Source organism: Dermacentor andersoni, chromosome 3 (assembly GCF_023375885.2).
Source record: "Dermacentor andersoni chromosome 3, qqDerAnde1_hic_scaffold, whole genome shotgun sequence".
In the NCBI taxonomy this organism is placed as follows: Eukaryota; Metazoa; Arthropoda; class Arachnida; order Ixodida; family Ixodidae; genus Dermacentor; species Dermacentor andersoni.
The window spans coordinates 156,928,316-156,950,419 of NC_092816.1; the positions used below are offsets into that span (position 1 = coordinate 156,928,316).

The following is a 22,104-nucleotide window of genomic DNA, read 5'->3' on the forward strand; positions in this document are numbered from 1 at the left end:
AATCTATTTGAAATATTTTTTTGTTGTTGCATTTAGTGAGAGAGTAAATTATACCGAGTGTTGGAAGCGGACATAGTGTGTATATGGCTTTCAACATGTAAAAAAAGTGCCTCAGTTATGTAAATAAAGTGAAGCGCAAGGTTTACAGCTCCAAAAGTGCGCAACAAAGTTGAATCCCTCAGTAGTGACGGCTGTGTCGGATACATCTTCGAAATATGACAACTATTCATCTAAAGCTGAGAATACAATCTTTCGGGCAGGTTTCCCTCGCTTGGTTTACAGAATCGGCAGGTGCCTCAAGCAGCACAAGCAAGGTGCGTGTAAACTGCCAGCGAGGCTTCTAGAGAAGCCCACATGTTTAGAAAATGGTGGTCTGTTGCAACCGTCGCCATCTATGTGTTAAGAGGACAACTACGGCGAAAAAAAAATAATGAAATACATTTTTAGATCTGTTCTACATTTAGTATGCTCTAATATAACAAAATTTAGCTTAATTTATAGTTTTTAATGCTGAATATGTACTTATGGTGACGTGACCTATCATGAAGCAACAGAACCAATTTTGGCACGTTTATTTGACGCTATTGAGACGTATATTATGTTGCATTTCTAAACAGCCAGGCTAGATGTATACTTCTCCCTGTAATGCATGTGCAATGACTAAAAGATATGGTAGGCGACCCTAATATTTGACTTGGGTGTCTCTTAGTGACACTCGCACCTAGGCGTTGGTGTGCTTGAAGTTAATATTAGCCGAGCGCAACGCACGAACCAAGCTCGCAAGCAACTGGTTTCCACTAATTAGCTGGTTAAATGGCCACTTCTTGTGTGTGACGTCATTAGTGACGTCATTACTTCCGCTTTCTACTTCCCTATTTCCAGGAATTTCGCCGATGTAGTGCTCACGTAGTGGGTCTCGGTTCTGTGCTTTGGTGTGCGGTAATCAGTGATTTCTAGTTAATCCTGATTATTCCAGACACTTCAGTAACTCAACTTGTAGCTAAACATCTGCTCTGATCTCTATAATGAAATTCATGAATTTTCTATTGCACTATGTTTTCCATTTTTTTTTTCTGATTCATATTGAATTTCGTCCCCAGTCGTCTCAGTGATTTCTAATTAATTCTAGTTATTCCATACTCTTCAGTAACTCAACTTGTAACTAAACTTATGCTCTGATATCTGTATTAAAACCCACAAATTTTTACTGTACTATTCTTTTTGTTTTATTTTCTGATTTATTTTGAATTTCCTCCCTGGTCGTCTCAGGAGGTGAACCGCAGCGCTGTGCAAAATACAAGTGTGCCACTCAATGCTCGTGCCCCTAAAAAATGTGACGTGCACTACACCCGAAATCAAACGCGACGTTCTAGCCTTACGCTGCTTGGTGGGAGTGCTCAAATTGCTTTAGCATATCTGGCATTTACCCCGTGGCGCGAAAATATATTTTTCTTCTCTAAACTTGCAGCGCACTTCAGCTTACGCGCGAGCGTTTCTTCAAACAATAACAGTGGCTTGAATATAATTAAGCTGGTAATAATGATGACAACTGCTTCTTTACGTTCCTTAATTAAGAACGTGAAGGAATTGGATGGGAATGAATGGCAGTGCCAAAGAAGCTTCAAAAGCCACTTCACTTTTACTCACCTAGATTTAAACACCCAATATACACGACAGAGTCAAATAATTGTTTTAATGAATCACACGTAGTATGACCATCAGACGGTCACGATATATCCCGTAGCAATATATACGAAACCAGCTGTTCATACAATCCTGAAAGTAATAAATTTTGTGGGCCAACATGCATCAACTGTATGTCAACAGTTATCGGACAAAACAGCATTACATCTCATTATCCTTTAGAAAGCATTGCAACCTGCCATATGTACTGCCTGCACTGTGCCAACGCCAACTTGATAGCACAAGGCCTTTTCACTCCAATCCATGACGTCATGTTACTTGGCCCGATTGCCATAGAATATAATGGGGATGCTCCCGAGTAGGCAACAGTGATTTTGACGTCACCGCTTTCATCACACCAGCCTTGTCAATGGAAATTTCGGGCCAGGTATCGTGACGTCATGGATCGGAGTGAACAGGCCTTGTGCTATCTAGGTGGTGTTGACTGTGCTCACAGCTTGGGAGAGTGTACAAACACTGCGATGCGTTTCTTCAGGTAGCGCTCCGCTTTCGTCGTCGTGGTGAGGTGATGTCATTGCAGGGCAGAACACGTCGGTTACAGCAGCGATAAGATCAGCAGTCTGTAGTCGCGCCTTAGTTTGCCCATAAAAGCTGTACTTCCTCAACGAAACTCGAATGGTAGTGCATGCCACGCATTGAATGAACGCGCAAAAAAATAACGAAACTACTGACGATGCAAACCGCGACGCTCAAGTGAGCAACGTCATTCCGCATGACGTAAGAAATGTGCGCACGCTTGGGCAGGTCCGTTACTGATTACGGCACAAACACTGGTCTGCAGGGTCTGCTAAAAAATTACATTGTGGGGTTTTAGGTGCCAAAACCACTTTATGAGGCCCGCCGTGGTGGAGGACTCTGGAAATTTTGACCACCTGGAATTCTTTAACGTGCACCTAAATTAAGTACGCGGGTGTTTTCGCATTTCGCCCCCATCAAAATGCGGCCGCCGTGGCCGGGATTTGATCCCGCGACCTCCGTGGTCAGCAGCCCAACACTATAGCCATTAAGCAACCACGGCGGGTGTAGGGTCTGCTATGAATAAACTAATAAACCTAAGGTAAGATTTAAAAAAAATAGCGTACATTTGCGTTTTAAGGCACGGAATTGTTACTTTATTTTGAAATATTCGAAATAGTCGTTTTTGAACATTTTTTTCTAGATAGTTTTCGTTTCATTGCCGCCAAATGCACGCTTCTTCCGTGGTTTAGAGAGATGTCACAATGCCCAGTACTTGCAAACCCATTATCTACTATTTTCACTGTTCATACGGCACTCTACTGCTGCAGATTTTGCGGTAAACTAGTCTGGTTAAGAAATCAAATGCTCCTAATTTTCTTTCTTTTCCGTTGCGATTGAACACGCGTCCAGGATACGTGCTGCATGTCATTCATGAAAGCCTTCCTCCGCTTGTTGACGGAAGAGACGCACAGCGCCGTTCCTGGTTCCATGGTCATCTGGTACGACAGCATCACGCGAGGCGGCAAGTTATGCAAACAGAACAAGCTCAACTGCAAGAACCATGTGTTCTTCGATCTGTGCGACGGCATCTTCCTCAACTGCGAGTGGAACGAAGAGATGCTCGAGTACTCGGCGAGGTTTGCCCGCGACCGAAAGAGCGACGTCTACGTCGGCATCGACGTGTTCGCGAGGCGCACGAACTACGCCGGAGGCTTTGAAACGCGTGAGGTAAGCTGCTTTGGGACACGCCCTTCGACTTCTTCAGCACATGCGCGTTGCCGAGTCTCGGAGGCCTTCAAACCATACGGTTTCCTATCTAGGGGGGGGCAAGTTTGGCTCCAGCGTCTACGCAACTTGCCTGGAGGGCGCTGTGCCAACCTGGGAACGCAGGCATATTAGGGTGTCCCAGCTAGCTTGGACCAAGATTTTGAAAAAAACCTATGCGTTCTTTAGAACAGAAATCACATGGATGTTGTTAGTGTTTATCTAAGCTTACAGTACCATATTTTCTGGTCGTCCTTTTTTAGTAATTAGCCGAGATAAATTAATTACCTTTTTAAATATAGCTTGAAACGTTCAGGCGTCAATAGGAAAGTTGTGGAGCTCCACAAATATTGCCCAACCCAGGCACTTCCAACGAGATGGACTTAGCGTGGCCGTTCTTATTCGGGAAAAACGAAAGCCCGCGGAGTTGAAAAATACCACGTGACAGCGCGCTCTGTGCGCCCGAATGAGCCATGATTATAGCGCTCTCAACCGTGCTTTGTAAAAAACATCGCTCGCTTCGCGCCGTTCATGCTGCCCACGCTTTGTGCTTGGTTCGCGTTGTGCTTGGTTCCGAGATAAACGCTAGTGGGTTCCGGTGGCAGTTGAAATACAGCGTGGCTCCCGTTTATGCGGCGATAATTGCCCTCTCACGCTAGCAGAATGCATGCGGAGGAAAAAATGGCAAGCTCGTGAGTTCGAATTTTTGAGCAAGACCCCAGCAAGCAAACACGCATTATAACAAGCTTGAGAACGTCGTGTGATTTACGCTGGTTGTCACAAAAGGAAGAACTGTAAACTGACACGGAAGGTTGCTTTTTAGCTTCCTGTCCATTCCTTGTCGGCAGACAATTTGTAATTTCATATTACTTACATGCCTCTTGCACGTCGCAGAAAAGTTTCACACAGACCGCTCTTTTCATGGATAACGGTTGTAGAGATTTTATTCGCTGTCATGTCTGTCTAAAGAATGTGTCCAAACAAGTCGCCCTCTGCCATAATGCAGTGTTGGCACCTTTTCAGCCCGTCCGGTGTAGCTTTTTTGATGACGCAAGGCGGTATCTCGCTGCAGGCCTCAGCAATCTCTGCCTTTAGCGCTTGTGGTGTAGTTGTAAGTTTGCGGTGCGCTCGGTCTTTCACATGTCCCCACAAGAAGTCAAGAGGGGTCAAGTCCGGTGACCACGCAGGCCATGCCACTGCTCCATGCCGCCCAACCCACTGGCATTTGAAGGTTTCGTCAAGCCAGGCTCTGGCAAGGCTGCTGCTGTGAGCTGGTGCACCGTCGTGCTGATACCAAGCTCGCTTTAAAAACGCAAGAGGAAGATCACAGCGAAAATCTTCGACTGGGCTTTCCAAGATGTCGTTCACGTATCGCTGAGCAATGAGCATGTGGCCAAAAAATATGCGGCTAATTACTCTTCCGCCAAAGATACCGCACCCCGCACTGAATGACCATTGGTACTGGTGTCTGGTCTGCGCCACCCAATGCGGGTTCGTATCGCTCCAGTAATGCGCATTATGGATGTCGACTTGAGAATTTCTGGAGAAGGTTGCCTCGTCTGTTCGGAGCACTTTGTCAACAAAATCCGGTATTTCGTCACTGTTCACAAGGATCCAATTTGAGAAATCAAGCCACCATTGAAAGTCTCTTTCTTGCAGCTTTTGATATAGTTGGAGGTGATACGTATGCATTTGAGCCTTCCCAAGAACTCTTGACACTGAAGACATTGAAATGCCGACCTCACCACTCACATCAAACACGCTGGAATGAGGGTTTGCAGTCATGAAAGCCAAAATGTCTCTTCCAGCCTCTTCACTGATGGTCGCCTTTCTGTGCCGCGTCTTCCTAAAGCTACCTGTTTCTTTCAGCGTCAAATAACTCCTCTAAATTGTGTTCGCGCTAGGTCTTCCCCCACATTTCCAATTTCGGTATACCTTGGCAGCTTTCCTCTTGTCGTTCCGCGCCGCTCCCAAGGCTAAGACCACGTTCGCCTTCTGCTCGCTTGAGAACGGCATGCTTTAGGCACTGCAAACAAATTTTTCAAAACGGTTGCGCGGCACGACTGTAAGAGACAGTCGAGCTCACATGCATCTAGCCGCTGGCACAAGCATTGTAACAATTGATGCTCTCTCATGCCATGGAGGAAGGAAACTGAGGAGAGGCCCTACCCCCCTCCGCGCGCTAGGAGAAAAGTGTGGAGGAAGTGACGTGGTAGGTTCTCCTCTTTTCTGCTGTTTTTTTTATTTCCTTGCTGTAGCGGCCACGCCTTTCGGGACACAATGGCGGCTTTGTTATTGTTCTGTGCGCTCACACGTGTTACTCCGTAGGTTTCGTACCGTGGCAAAGGCGCCGTGCGGGCAGGTTTGCGTTGGTCTCCGTGTTTTGTTGCGCTGCGTTATCTGGACCGTGCTCTACCGGATGTTGGTGTGGCCAGGTGGGACAGGAGGAACTAAAGTTCGTGAAATGAACGCGCATACAACACTGAACGCAATGTACCGCGCCACGGCAATGGCAACGGACGAAGGAATATCCGCGGGAAATTTTGCCCTCTTTGGCGGAATCATGCTAACATGCTAACGATTGTTTAGTATTGCTGCGGAGCGCGCGCGTCCGAGCAGCACGGTTGCGCGCAGCGCGGCGTGGTTTCGTTAGAAATGTAAACAAGAGAGGAGAGCTGGCCCGATAGGCGGAGCAACGCCAACTTCCGGCTTCGCTTTAGCTTCGCAAAGAGTGACGTCAGGGCCTTTCCTGAGTAAAACCCCTTAAACTTCGTAAAGTAGTGACACTCTCCTCCTCCACCTTAACTCCTCCTCCTTTCTCCTCTCTTTCACGCTCCCTCCTCGACCGTGGCGCCGCCTAGACTGCTCGAGCGTAGCAACGGCGCCAACATGCGCCCCTCGCCACTCCGTAGACGCTTCTCGAGCAAAAATGGCGCTGATGCACGGCGCGAGGGCCCACGTGATGCTATTAGGCCAATAGCGACGCGACGTTGGCCTCGGCCAGAGCGCGTGAGGAGGAGGCGGCATTCTTCAAAGCGTGACACTACGAAGTTTAAGGGGTTTTCCTCCTGAGTTTCCTTCCTCCGTGCTCTATGCTCTCTCTCGCACAGTTTCCAGATGTATGATGCAAGTTTTGTGTGTATTTTTTCTATTCCGTATCGACTTGAACGCTGGAAAAAAGATCGCTCTTCTCGTCATATAGGAATAAACAGCTGATGACGGCGCCTTCTTCGGCGACAGGCGCGAGCGGCTGCTGACGAAGCGCTTTTTCGGAGTGCCGTCGCCAGCCGCTGCCGGTAATGTCAGAGCCGAGCAAAGGTTGAAGCACTTTCTCGTAAGTGAAGGGAAGGCGCGACGCTGGCGATGTTTTTACAAAACACTCATGAGAGCGCTGTAATCGCGTCGCATTCGGGCGCACAGAGCGCGCGGTCACGTGGTATTTTTTAAAGCTGCGGAGGCTTGCAAAGACTGGCCTCGTTCGTTTTACACGCCCCGTTAAATTGTCGCACAAGCTATCGTGCAGTTCGCTCTTTCGGATCTATTTTATGCGTGGTTTCGCGCGTGTTTAACTACTGCTAGTTATTTCATGCGAACACGCTTGATGCTTTTGTTATGAAATAGGAGGTTCCTGGCACGCCTTGTTTTTAAGGGGCTTAAATCGTCGTGTGCTTTATCAGAGTGATTACAGGCAAGTGCTTCTTGAACAGCTCTATTTGTTTCCCCGAAGACATAGCCGATATTTTAGTTGCCTGGGAAATGCTTTAGAAAAACACGTAGGTGAGGCGACGATTGCTGTCAGCTACTGCGTACGGCATTGTTGCTCTATTTCCGCTGAACAATACACGTTATATTTGTGAAGTCATTACACCTTGGTGCTGTCTGTGCAGAGTTACCACGCAAGTGCGTTTATTGCCTGCGCATATTGTGCTCCATTGAATGTGTTTGAAATTATTATTTGCGCGTAGGAGCTGCAAAGCCCACGCCTCAAGGACTAAACCCGGCATTGCCGCCAGCGCCCATCTACCTTGGATGGCACTGCTTCCCCTTTAAATATATCGTGTGGCTTCTTCCTTCCGTAACATTCGACAAAAATAAATGCTAAGCAGTTGGTGAGACTACAGCTTTATACGTTTACAAGCAGGCCACTAAAGGAAGTTCAGGTTATGACAACTGCACAGGGAAGGGCAATATTTTAGAAAAGCTATTGTCTGGGCTGCTTTGTTTTGGTAGACGCGCGCAGCGAAATGGCATCGGCGGTGCAGCGCCAATTCACGCTGTTAACGCTCGTACGTTTGACGATTACGTTAACTAGCATATGCATTTCCATTACCAAAATTCGTAATGACGCTTCTCGAGGTGATTTCGACGGTACTTCTTTGGCGGCGGCACGTGGTAGCAAGATCGCTACAATGTGGGCCATGGAGCATCGCGCTGTGGGCAGAGCCGCTTGATATAAGTCTGCACCAAACGACGTGTTCCTATTTTGATGTGCAGAAACAGTATTGCTACAAAGGGGGTAGAACGAAGAAAACGATTGATGCATTGTATTAGGCAACAAAACGAAACGGCTACTTCACACGAGCTACAGTTCGTATAACTGGGCTTCGTCGCGCTTGTCTGCGGAAGGCACCAGGCATGTATGAGGACTGGGTTGTCCGAAACTCCGGTAACGTAGTGAACATGTCCGCTATCGCAGAGGCCGGCGCCTTTCCCGCCGCTGTGGTCTGGCTTCCGAATAAAGGTAAAGTCGCAGCCGCGATCTTCAGCCATCCTTGCTGCTAAGTAGCGTCTCTATAGGCGGTGCACTAAAGATAACAAAACTGCAGCAGCACAGCAGCCCAACCACGCGACGCTCCCCTTTACAGATAATCGTAAGGAAAACGGAGCCCATACGTGGCATCTAAGATCGGGAGGCACGCGGTTCCGTATTAGGTTCGTACGCGCCTTGCGATCTCGGAGGCCATGATCGCGATCAACACACCGTGATACAGGATCCGCTTCCTTCGCCCGCGCGAAGGGTCGTATGCGCAAGTCAAGCCAACTCACGTTTATTTTGCTAAGCGCCAAGCTGTCTTGAAGCTGTTCCTAAGCTGCAGCCATGATATTGTTGGGACCGTCTGTTTCACTATAGGGATAAATTGTTTGTGCACGTGCGCGTGGCGGCGGATGCACGTGGTGGTCAGCAACCTCACGGTGCTTGCCGAATGCCCTCTCTTCGGACGGGAGTTATGACCACAGCTTGCGGCCTTCCCCGTTGGTGTCGCACGCCGGGATCCCACGGATGATTATGTGGTGACGGCCTGAATTTGTTTCAGGCCGTCGCGCAGGCTCGCAAGCACGGCTTGTCGGCTGCCATCTTCGCCGCCGGTTGGGTCTACGAAAAACAGGACAAGAGCAAGTTCGTGGATAACCAATGTCGGTGAGTTTTAGTGGTGGCTGGTATTGTTGCGGAGCCGAGAATGCTGTAGAGACGCCATTATATGGTGCGAAATACAAAAACTCGTAATTCTGGCATTTTGAAATGTATGCTTGTGTGGTTAAAGCAACAAAGAGGAAACCAACTATTCCATAATCCCTAATCTCATCCAAATTGAAGAGCATTTCGTGACACAACTCGTATGTATACTTATCTACATTATGGAATTATGTACCTCTTCTGCCTAGTGGCGCATGCTGCAGTGGCTGAATCAAGGTAAATGAAGTAAATAAAACAATCCATTTTGTATAATTCGCTATTCTATTGAGAGGTCCATGCGATTTTGATACATGTAAGCCGACAATATACTGTATATTCAAATTTTATATAGAAACTAATTGTTCATAATGCAGAACAGAGGTGTGCTTACGGGCACTATACTTGGTCGGTCCGCATAGAGGGTAATAGAGGCCTGTTCGCTGGCACGTACTTTCATTCGCCACAAATATAACCTTCGTATTTATATATATCCGCCAAGATACCGATCAACACAGGAGAAGCAGCTACAGCAAATCCAGGGCGGTAGGCAAAGAAAGCTTCGAATTCACATTGTCGCACACCAGAGCAAAACAACAGCTTTACTGAGATGGCTACTCGACACGACGATCCGGTCTGCAGCTGCCGCGTGTTCCCCTGTTTCTTCGTCCGCCAGTGTGCCCAAACACAGCAGAAAACTAGCGAGTTCCTTACGTCGACGTCTTCATCGTTTGTTAAGCTAGCCTCAGAAATACCTGTTTCCAATACCTTCTCACATCTGAGTAGCCATCTTTTCGATGCACCGTCCGAAGGACGTATGTGTGACCACTTCACCTGGTCGTCCGCGCGCAGGTTTTGGGACTTTCCCGACGAGCTGTGTAACGACTGGCGCGTGGTTACGTTACCGCTGAAGACCAGTTTCTGTCAGGGATTCGGAGAAAAACTGTACGAGGCTGGCGAGGTGAGCATATTAGGGCGCTCTACTATGTGTCATGGGCGAGGTATGTTGATGTGCTTTTTAGGCGTTGCATTGGGAAACGCTGTAACAGCGAGCACTCGCCTGGATGACATGCGTGTTAGAGCGCCGGGACTGCTTAAAAATAAGGCAGGCGGTATCGCGGACGCAGCCACAGTGCGTTACACGAAACGCCTCGTGCGTGATTCCGAGGCTGTATGGGCGCTAGGGTAAAAAAAAAAAGGTAGCCGAATACGCAAGTGCAATTTATACACGCATTGCGAGCCTTTCACGCTTGACTTACGGTACAGCTAGTGTGGGTTCTAGAGTCAAATCTTGAAAATCTTGCTCGCTGACTATCGGATCAAAGGTGCCGGGCGCGAATTGGCATCCTTGTGTCCTTTTGCCGGAGTCTTTTGAAGCCATTTCTGGACTCTAGGATTAGAACACGGGGATGCCATAGCCAACCAGCCGTGAAATTTTTGCAACAAGTTTCACACTTGCAAGCGTTATATAACGCCAGATGAGCCCAGTTTCGTGGTATTTACGTAATATGGCTGATTTAACTTTCGTAAACGCGTGGCACTCACGTTCGGATGGAAATATGTAACGCCGAGCACGAGGCTAAATTTTAACTACGACTGCGTCATACGTGGCGTGAGAAAGGCGCCATCTGTGCGCACGACACATGTGGGATCGAGTGACGACTGCTTTCCTCAACAGTACGACACGAAAGGCACGTGGGTATATGATACGGTTGCAGAGATATACGCGATAGCAGTGTTATGCATTTTCGTTGCATGCGCTTTTAGCAAGTGACACCCAATGCTAACACAACGAAACACATTTGATTCAAAATAATCTGTCAGCTAGGGCTCCCTTAACCGCACATCTTACTTACTAGGCACATAGAGATATCATATGTTCAAGAGGAAGTCATGTGCATCGGGTCTTTCTTTACCCTCGTTCTCTACGGCCCGTTTCTGGCAAGGTATCACAGGATCTTGGAGGCGGATGATCGTATGGGTGACGGCATCACTTTTATTTTGTTATTTGCATGACTACCTTAAATATTGTGTCAGCATTAGGAGTGCCAATTGGCAAGAAGTGCACATGTGTGAAGTGTGGGAAGCCGGTCACCGGTTCCCACACTTAACACATGTGCACTTCTTGCCACCACTTTGACATATATATATATATATATATATATATATATATATATATATATATATATATATATATATAAGTTTAGCATTATTGCTGTTATACGCTTGTTGGCTCAGCCATTAAAATCCATCTGTAAATAGACGCACGCTTCTTCCTTCCCGTAACGTCACTGGTGGACGTGCGGCGTGATCACTTGCGCAAGACGGAGCTCCACAGCGGACGTAACCTGACCGCCATGTCATCCGAACGAGATCAACCACGGCTCCGTCGGCGCCACTGACGGTCATCCTGGCCCAGCCTCGCGGCACTGGCATGTTTTCTGCGATCGACAACGTTGACGTCGATCATTGGTTGCAGAATTACGAACGGGTCAGCGCACACAAGAGGTTTGATAACACGCTTATGCTGGCCAATATAATATTCTACCTCAAGAAAACAACACGGGTCTGGTGCGAAACACACGAAGAAGAGATTACGAGTTAAGACCAGTGCAAACAGAAGCTTAGAGATTTGTTCGGCAAGCCCGTCGGCCGTCAACGTGCTGCGAAGAAGGACCTTGGGACCCGTGTACAGAAGTCCACTGAGTCTTACATGGCGTATATCCAGGATGTCCTCGCTCTTTGCCGCTAAGTGGATAACAATATGTAAGAGGCAGGCAAGGTCAGCCACGTTTTAAAAGGCATCGCGGACGACGCGTTTAACCTGCTTGTTTACAAGACTGTAACAACGGTCAATAAGATTATTAACGAATGTGGCCGCTTTGAAGACATGAAGAGTCGCCGCATAGTTCAACAGTTTACGCGTCTACCTAATACCGCAGCTTCATCGAGGCGCGAAGGTGTTTGTCCACCGCGTGAGCCCACTTCCTGCGAGAACTTCGTACGTATCCTTCGGCGAGAAATCGAAGCAGCCTCTCCTGCCACGCCAGTGACGCAGTGCTTTGACGATTCCCGGCCGCTTGTGTCTCTCATTCAGTCGGTAATTCGCCAAGAACTTGCCAATGTGGGCCTTCCGTCCATCTGCTCTGCCAACCGTCCTGACTTTGCTTCGTCTGCGGCCTCTGCCCCTGTTCACCGGAGCCAATACTGGCCATATCCGAGCTATCGCAACCCGGCCGAATGGCGCACACATGACAATAGACCCATCTGCTTTTACTGTGGACGTGTGGGCCACATCTCTCGCCACTGTCGAAGCTCCTGGCCAGCCCACTCTCGACCAAGCTTTCCCGCCTACCGCCACCCCCCACTGAATTCCCGCCCGCTATCCCTCTCCACCGAGGTTGAAGACGCACCTGACAACGCTCGAGCCACAGCGACTAGCCGCTCGCCATCACCCCATAGTCGCCGCTCCCGTTCGCCCCAGCTGCGTCGCTCTCCATCCCCAGCTTACCGTCGCCGCTCTCCGACGGGAAACTAACTGGGGCAGCTCCTGGAGGTGACGCTGCTCTAGAACATCGGCCTGAAATTCCTCTGCTGACCCTGCCTACTAATCGGAACCTTCTGGACGTGGACGTGGATGGCTTGCCCGTTACAGCACTCATCGACACTGGAGCCCAAATTTCCATCATGAGTGCGGAGCTTCGAACGCGCTTGAAGAAAGTATTTACTCCTGCTCCGACTCGACTGGTATAGGTCACTGACGGTGGAACTCTGGCTGTGCTTGGAATATGTACTGCTCGTGTCAGTCTCGCCGATCGCCACAAGTCGGTTTTGTTTGGTGTGCTCGAACGTTGCCCTCACAATGTTATCCTCGGACTCGACTTTTTGGCCGCCCATTCTGCTCTGATTGACTGTTCCGCCGGTGTTGTACAACTTGACCTACCTCTACCTGTTCCCCTTGACCTTCCTGCTCAAGCTTCAACTCAAATTTGTTCCGCGGATTTTATACGCCTGCCATCTCTTGCAACAACCTGCATCCCTGTCTTAGCCTGCCCACCTGTACCTGACGGTGACTATGTCCTTACTCCCGCCACTTCAGTCCTGCTTTCTTACAATGTCTCCTTCCCGCATACCATCGTTTCTGTTGCGGACAATCAGACATGTCTTCCCATCCTAAATTTCGGACAGTGCCCACAAGTACTTCCTCGAGGCATGTCTCTTGCCACGTTGTCACCGACGCACAAGTGCCACATTTCCGCTCTATCTGTAGCGCCGTCTTCGAGCAATGCTTATTCTGCGCCTTCTGCATCAGCCCCCACCGACGACTTTACAAAGATAAGATGATTGGACCAGACCTCTCAACCCAACAAGCCACAGAGCTCCGTGGCCTCCTCGAGTCCTACTCCGACCTTTTCGACCTAAACGATCACCCTTTGTGTCAAACTACGGTCGTAAAGCATCGCATAAATACCGGCGATGCAGCACCTGTTCGCCGACGCCCATACCGGGTGTCGCCCTCTGAGAGACAAGTTGATTGATTGATTGATTCTTTATTGGTTTATCACATATACATGTGATGGGAGGCGAAGGGAAAAGCCATTAAAGGATGGCTTGAGGGAGTCCTTCGCCCCCACGCTGGCACCGACAACAGCAGAGGCACACACGTCCTGTTCACATGGTCGTACACTTTTACAAAACCATCATATTAAGCACAACATTGCCATAAACCTTGACAAAACCATAGAATTAAACACATTAGTTACTGTCCTACGTAGGGCATCATTCGTTAACATACTTTACTTCACCTCAGCATCGAATGACAGCACATTTCATAACAATGTACGCTTAGTAATAGTGACATTGAAACAATATAATTAAATAGCAACCGTAAACAGCTGTAGTGGTCAATGTTAGGCTAGAAAAAATGTGTACAAGTCAGATAATGTTGCTTCGCGAATATCGATTTGTTTTTTATTAAAATCATTTAGTAGTCGTGGAAGTTTGTTTTGGAGCATTTGCCGACCATAGCCAGTGTGACAATATGGAACATTCCATAGTTCTGTTGTTCTAGTGGCATATGATGCTTCCTTCAAATGGAGATTCACCAGACCCATGAAGATAGAATTATGACAGTCATAGTTAAGGCGATATTCACGCAACAATTTATGCTCATATGTGTCTTGTACTCTAATTATTTTAAATTTTTTAAAGAGCTCCACAGTAGAATGCCGGAGTGGCACATTCTCAATTATTCTCAAAATTCTTTTTTGCATTACTAATAGCCGCGAGAAATTCGATTGTGTTGTAGTCCCCCAGACCAAATGACAATAGATAGGAAGCGAAGAGGGCGTTATAGATTAACAATTTTATTGACTTCGGAATTAAGTAGTGGTTTCTGTTCAGAATTCCCGTTATTGCACCTAACTTTTGTAATATCGCATTGATATGCTCATCCCACTGCAGTGATTCCGAAAAATGCACACCAAGTACTTTAATAGACCTAACTAGCTCTATCTCTGAGCAGCTATAAACTGCTGAAACCTTCCTGCCTATAGAATGAAACATCACAGCCTTTGTTTTCTTTGTATTTATCTTTAATTGGTTATTATCTGCCCACGTGCTTAGTTCCTCTACAATGGCATTACCTTTATGAAAAAGTTCGGCATCTGATGAAGACGAAACAAATATGCTAGTGTCGTCAGCATAAATTATAAATTTACCTTATGAAGATATATGGACTATGTCATTTATATATAAATTAAAGATCAAAGGCTCGAGAATGCTACCCTGCGGTACTCCTGAGATTATTTGCTTTCTGTCAGATACCATTTCATTCATTGATACAAACTGACGTCTTTCCGAAAGATAACTTTTCAGAAGCATCAGGGGAAGCCCACGAATGCCATAGTGACTTAATTTGTCAAATAAAATTTTATGATTTATGTAATCAAGGGCTTGCGTAAAATCAACAAAAACACCAAGAACAAATTGTTTTTGTTCAAATTTCTCCAATATATATTCTTTCTTCTCGAGAAGAGCTAGTTCTGTTGATCGATTTTTTATAAATCCGTACTGGCATTTCGTTATCACGTGCTTGTTACAGAAAGGATATAGTCGATTATAGATTATTTTCTCGAAACCTTTAGAAAATACGGGCAGTATCGACACTGGCCTATAATTCGAGACGTCTTTTTTGTCTCCTTTCTTATATAAAGCCACTACACGAGCCACTTGCATTTTGGAAGGAAAAACACCGGTTGAAATACATAAGTTATATATATATGTCAGCACAGGAGCAATTTTATTTATTACGTATTTTACTGGCCTTACTTGCAGCACATCAGCATCGCAACTTCGGCTGTTTTTTAACGCCAAGAAAACAGCGCTAACTTCACGTTCTACTGTTGCTTCCAAAAAGAATGTATTTGCATTTTGAGGATCTAGAGCGGCGTAGGATGCACGTGGCCCAGTGTCAAAATCTCGCTGCACGAAATGGTTGCTAAACACGTTGACCATACGGTCACCACTGACTGTTCCCCCACCGTGCAAGACTTCTGTCACCGGTTCCTTCCTGTCGCTCCGTCCTATAAGTGAATTCAACTTGTTCCATAATTCATCTGTTCGTTTAGAACAGGAAGAAAATAGATGAAAGTAATACATTTCTTTTGATTTTTTAAGTTCTTTATCTAAATCATTTCTAAACCGCTTAAATGCACTTAGGTCTACTTCTTTACGCCTACGCATAAACTTCTTAAATAAACGATCTTTTTTGTCAGTCTTGTGCAAAAGCTCACGTGTTATCCATGGCTTTCGACAGCCTTTCACCCTTTCTAGTCATTTGTAGATGAAGCGTTTTTTGTATACTGCCGAAAAACAACTCAAAAAAGTATCATAAGCCACATTGGCATCAGTAGAGTGAAAAATATTGTCCCAACACACGTTACTTATATCCAGATAGAAAGCATCCAGAGCCGTTTGCGAGACACGCTGGAAACCAGAAGCAACATCAGTGTCCACTCTTGGACTGTCGGTCTTAATACAGCAGCATATTGGCCTATGGTCGTTGATTCGGTACGAAAGCACTCCTGTTGTAACCAAGGACTTATAATAATTTGTTATAAACAAATCAATAATGGTCTGCGAGCACATGGTAACCCTTGTAGGAATATTTACTACGTTTGCACAGTTATAACATGAAAGCAAATTTTCGAACTCAAATTTTTTTACATTATCGCAATTCATATCTATATTGCAGTTCTCCGCCGATGACAACATTATACAGATTTTCATTTACAAATGTAAGCAAGTTATCTAAGAAAACAAGAAAAGAACGCATGTTGCCATCTGGAGGACGATAACAGGAAACAATGACGACATTGCTAAAAAGAACACACACTACTTCGTAATCAGCAGTTACACAAGAAAACTCGTCAACTAGAACTGCTTTAAAAGAACTATTGACTAACAAAGAAACGCCTCCACCTCATCGGGTTAGCCTACGCGCAAAGAACGTTTTCATCTCGGGAATTTGAAAAACATCCGAGTCATCTGATTGCCAGGTTTCTGTTAACATAATAATATCAAAGCAGTAATTCATCCTCTTGAAAAGACATTCAAGTTCCGCGACCTTGTTTCCCATGGACTGCACATTTAAGTGAAAGCACCGAAGAAAACCACTGTGCTTGTTATCGAATTCTCGGACTAATTCAGTGAGCGTAATACATCCTAAGGAATCCATTGCAAGTCATGTAATACGTTACACAAGCAGATGCGCTGACAAAATAGGTCAGTCGCACAGGGCAGTCAAGTCGTCCTCACCCCTGATGACTGCAGCTGGTTCCCCATTCTTTCGGCGCACGAGGACTTTGCCGTTCGAGTGCCATGCATAATCATACCCAACCCTTGTAGCCCATGCTCTTGCTATCCCAAGGAGAATTCTTGCATGCCTAGTCATGTTTTCCGTTATATAGAGGCCCTCATTAGACTGTCGGAGAGCCTTCCTCCTCGCCAGCCAGATGTGACGTGTGTCCTGGTGCACAAAGCGAACGATCACTCCCCGTATCTTGCCCGACTTGAATGCCATTCTGTGAAGGGCGGAAATGTCTGCACGACCAAGTTTATCAACACCCAACGTTGTAGCGACATCATTGACTTTAGATAGAAGCTAGGTCCTCCCCCTCTTCCTCAGGTATTCCGTGGATTTCTATATTCAAGCGCCTACTGCGCCATTCAAGGTCGTCAACGTCAAGCTGTAGCTGGGCAAGACTTTTAACATTACAGGCTTTCTCAATTTTATCAACTCGTCCATGAATGCATTTTATCTCGTTCTCGTGCTTGTTTAGACGTTCCTGAATGTTATCAAATTTATCAGATAGCAGCTGAGCTAGCCTTTCCACTTCTCCGACTTTGTCAGTCAAAGGGAGGAGAGCGGTTATCTTCTTGCTCATCATGTGTTTGATTTCGGCATCTCCCAACAGTTCTAGAGTAAGTGCATTGCCCTTCGTACCGCCCGGCCTGCAAGCCTCACACTTCCAGTTCTTCCTCTTATTATCGCGTTTGGACGCAAATGCTTCTTCTGTCATGCCAGAACAGACTGTGCCATGAAAGCTAAATTCACAAACGCTGCATGTAATAACATTCTTGTCATCATTCAGTACAGCTCGGCAAGTGTAACACTTAGGCATCCTTGCAACTCATCAAGTTATCTAGAGCGAGGTTGACAATATGCTTGCCAAAGGGATTATTGAACACTCTTCCAGCCCGTGCGCTGTTGTTCTCGTCAAAAAGAAGGATAACAGCTGGCGATTCTCCGTTGACTATCGTCATCTAAAGACGATCACCAAGAAAGATGTACATCCACTTCCCCGCAATGACGATGCTTTGGATTGTCTCCACGATGCCACTTATTTTTCATCTATAGACCTTCACTCTTGATATGGGCAAGTTGCCGTGGATGAAATGGATCGTGAAAAGACCGCATTTGTCACACTAGACGGCCAGTATCAGTTCCAGGTAATGCCTTTTGGTTTGTGCAATGCCCCGGCCACCTTTGGACGGATGAGGGACATGCTCTTGCGTGGTTTGAAATGGTCCATCTGTTTGTGCTACTTGGATGACGTCATCGTATTCTCTTCAACTTTTGCGACCTATCTTGAAGGACTGTCATCTGTTCTTTCTGTTTTTCGCACCGCTGGCTTGCAGCTCAACTCGTCCAAGTGCCACTTCGGTCACCGCCAAATAACCATGCTCGGACACCTTGTCGATTCGTCAGGCATTCGCCCCGACCCCGCTAAAGTTCATGCTGTGCAGAATTTCCCCGTACCAACACGTGCCAAAGATGTTCGCAGCTTTATTGGCCTTTGCTCTTACTTCCGCAGGTTTTTGGAAAATTTCGCCCATGTGGCCCGTCCTCTGACTGACCTCCTGACGAAAGACGTTCCATACTTTTGGGGCTCTGAACAAGCGTCTGCTTTCTCGGAGCTCATCACGCTGCTTACCACACCTCCTGTTATCGCCTATTTTGACGCCTCCGCTCCGACAGAAATCCGCACTGACGCCAGTGGCTACGGCATCGGCGCAGTTTTAGCTCAACGCCAATGTGGGCACGACCGCATCATCGCTAACGCCAGCCGCCTCCTCTCTCCCGCTGAGCGCAATTACCCGATTGCTGAGGGCGAGTGTATCGCTCTCATTTGGGCGGTGGGCAAGTTGCGACATTTACAGTTACAACCGACCACCACGCCCTTTGTTGGCTTTCCTCCCTCAAGGATCCCACCGGACGCCTCGGTCGCTGGGGCATAAGGCTGCAGGAATACACATACACTGTGGTCTACAAGTCGGGTCGTGTACATCAGGACACCGACTGCCTGTCTCGTCATCCCGTCGATGTACCGCACGGTTTAGTGGATGTCGCACCGATCTGCGTTCTTTCGCTCTCTGCCTTGCAAGACATTGGCGCTGAACAACGACGCGATGAGTCGTTACGCCCCATTATCGAACGCCTGCTCTCTGATCCGTCTGACCCATCTCTTCACATGTTCGTACTACAAAATGGCATCCTGTATCGCCGCAACATGCACCCCGACGCGCCCGAGCTCCTAACCGCCATTCCGTCTCATCTGCGACCGATTGTACTGCAGCAACTGCACGACGTTCCCACCGCTGGACACCTTGGCGTCACGCGGACCTATGACCGAATTCGGCGACGGTTTTTCTGGCCCCGTCTCAACCGCTCCGTCCGGCGCTATGTTGCCGCGTGTGAGTCGTGTCAACGCCGGAAAAGACCAGCTGTGCCTCCCGCCAGACTGCTGCAGCCTTTGGATATACCAGCCGACCCTTTTTTTTTGGGTTGGCGTTGATCTTCTCGGACCATTCCCTATATCAAATGACAGAAATAGGTGGATTGCCGTCGCTACGGACTATACAACTGGCTATGCCATTACTAGAGCCCTACCGACCAGCTGCGCCACAGACGTCACTGATTTATTGCTTCACGACGTTATCTTGCACGACGGTGCACCTCGCCAACTTCTCACCGATCGCGGCAGATACTTTCTTGCCAAAGTCATAGACGACCTACTTCGATCATCGCCTACTAAACACAAACTTACTACCGCTTACCATCTTCAAACTAACGGTCTCACCGAACGCCTGAACCGCACATTAACTGACATGTTAGCAATGTTTCCTCCGATCATCGCGACTGGAACATTGCTCTACCATTTGTCATGTTCGCCTACGATTCCTCGCGCCTCGACACAGCTGACTATTCACCCTTCTATCTCCTCTTCGGCCGTGAGCCGATTTTGCCTTTCGAGACTCTCGTCTAGACCACACTCGACTCGCCGACAGAGTACACTCGGGGTGTCATAGCCACAGCGACCCAAGCACGCCTGATTGCCCGCATTCGTCTTTATGCTTCACAGACACGCCAGAAGTGCCGTTACGACCAGCGCCATCACGACGTGCACTACGAACCAGGTGTTCTTGTGCTAGTTTGGTATCCAACTCGGCGTGTTGGTCTTTCGGAGAAATTCCTCTCGCGGTACTATGGCCCTTACCGCATCCTTCGCCAGGTGAACCCTGTCACATATGAAGTATCTCCGCTGGAAGTCACGGTGCCTTCACCTCTCTCTGACATCCTCCACGTCAGCCGCCTCAAATCCTACCTTTCTCAGACCGATGAGCCGCACCAATAAGGTGCTTTTTCCGACGAGGGTTATGTCACAGAAGAGGAGAACGATGATGCTGGCCTTAGAGACGACGAAGAAGAGTTTAGCATTATCGCTGCTCTACGCTTGTTGGCTCAGCCATTAAAAGCCATCTGTAAATAGACGCATGCTTCTTCCTTCCCGTAGCATCATATATATGCACTTGTAGTTTGAGGACACACGTACGAAAAAAGAAACGATCCGGCATCTGTCTCGCTCTGGCACCCGGCACCTATCTCTCTCTAAATATATATAAATATATATATATATATATATATATATATATATATATATATTGTGAGCATTATATCACCCCTTCATCTTCTTCATCTGTATATATTCATCATCATGGCGGGAGCCGGAGGCGCTGTCCGAACGAACGCTGGTTGCATAGCCGCAACCTGAGCATACGAGGTGGGTGGCGAAGGAGGGCCACAGCTCGCAGCGCAGGTCATGGAGGATAGCTCCTCTTTGATGATGTCGCGCAGGCCAGGAACCGAAGGCTGAGGCTGGAGAACGGGGTGACTTAGCAGGCCACACGCTTGGAGCTCTTCGCGTATGAGAGTCCGAATCAGCATACTCAGGTCGGTATCCGACGAAGGAGGCGCGTCACCGGCGACAGGTTGTAAACGGATGGCCTGCAGTGCGTCCAGGTGTTGGCAAGTGGCGATCACATCGTTAACGTTATTAGGATTCTTTATCGCCAATGCGTTGAACGCGACGTGAGCAATGCCTTTTAGGATGTGACGAATACGATCAGATTCCGTCACGGTGGCGTCAACACGGCGACAAAGGGCGAGGACGTCCTCGATATAAGATGTGTATGTTTCCCCGAGAAGTTGCGTGCGTCCATCAAGCTTTTTCTTGGCGACCTCAGAGCGGAAGTTGGAAGCGCCAAAAATCTACCGAAGCTGGAGTTTGAAGGCCGCCCAGTCAGGCAAGGTGCTCTCGTGGTTGAGGAACCTAGTCCTGGCAACGTCAGTGAAGTAGAATGTGATGTTGCGAAGCTTGTGCATGTCATCCCACCGGTTAGACTCACTCACGCGGTCATAATTGTCCAGGCAGTCATCAACGTCGTCACTACGAAGGCCAGCGAACATGGTGGGATCGCGTGTCCGCGTGCTGACGGTCCATGAAGGAATGGCCGGTGGGGCAGGGACGGTGACGCCGGAGGCTCCTGGAGGATCTTCTTGGGGCATCCTGGCGGAAAGGTGGAGCAAGCGGCGGCCTGAACGAAGCTCCAGGGAAACTCGAAGGCGTTGAGGACCAAGGGATCGAAAGCAGCCTCCACCACTTGCGAGACAGCTGTTAAGCCTCAACGGTTTATTGGGCAAGGCGCGCCCTGAAGACGATGACGCTGGCTATGATGATGAATATATACAGATGAAGAAGATGAAGGGGTGATATAATGCTCACTATATATATATATATATATATATATATATATATATATATATATATATATATATATACCTCTCCCTGCGATCTCCAATTAGCCCTGTACTGCGCCAACCGATTCCAACTAGCACCAGCAAATTTCGTCATTTCGTTGCACCACCTAGTCTTTTACCATCCTCTACTTCGCTTCCTTTGTCTTGGTACCTATTCTGTCACCTTAATGGTCCAACGGTTATCTAATCTGCGAATTACATGACCTGCCCAGCGCCATTTTTTTATCTTACTGCCAATTAGAATATTGTCTATAGCTGTTTGTTCTCTGATCCAAACCGCTCTCTTTCTGTTGCTTAAAGTTATGGATACGGGGCCTTAAGTAGGTGCAAGGTAATGCTGACGTTTCTCTCTCGCATTTATCGCTAAATCACAACTGCATTTAGTATCACTAGACACAGGACGCCGCCTCTGTGAATAGTTCGCAACAATTATAGTGCTTTTTGTGCTTCCTTTACTGGGCTTACGCTGACCAGGGAACGTCTGGAAAAAGGACAACTCCGATTTCTGGACCTTGTGTTCACACTTCAGGTGCGTCACCTGAGCTCGAAGCGCGAACCTCAATCG

General features: G+C 47.5%; 1 protein-coding gene across 1 annotated transcript in view; it reads left to right on the forward strand.

Moving 5' to 3' along the window:
* LOC126524227 (cytosolic endo-beta-N-acetylglucosaminidase-like) overlaps window positions 1-22,104 on the forward strand; it is a 43,312-nt gene that overhangs the window by 6,620 nt on the left and 14,588 nt on the right. Inside the window, exons 4-6 of the mRNA XM_055067375.1 lie at window positions 3,073-3,390; window positions 8,742-8,845; window positions 9,731-9,839. Coding sequence (XP_054923350.1) covers window positions 3,073-3,390; window positions 8,742-8,845; window positions 9,731-9,839 — 531 coding nt within the window. The remainder of the gene's footprint in view (window positions 1-3,072; window positions 3,391-8,741; window positions 8,846-9,730; window positions 9,840-22,104) is intronic.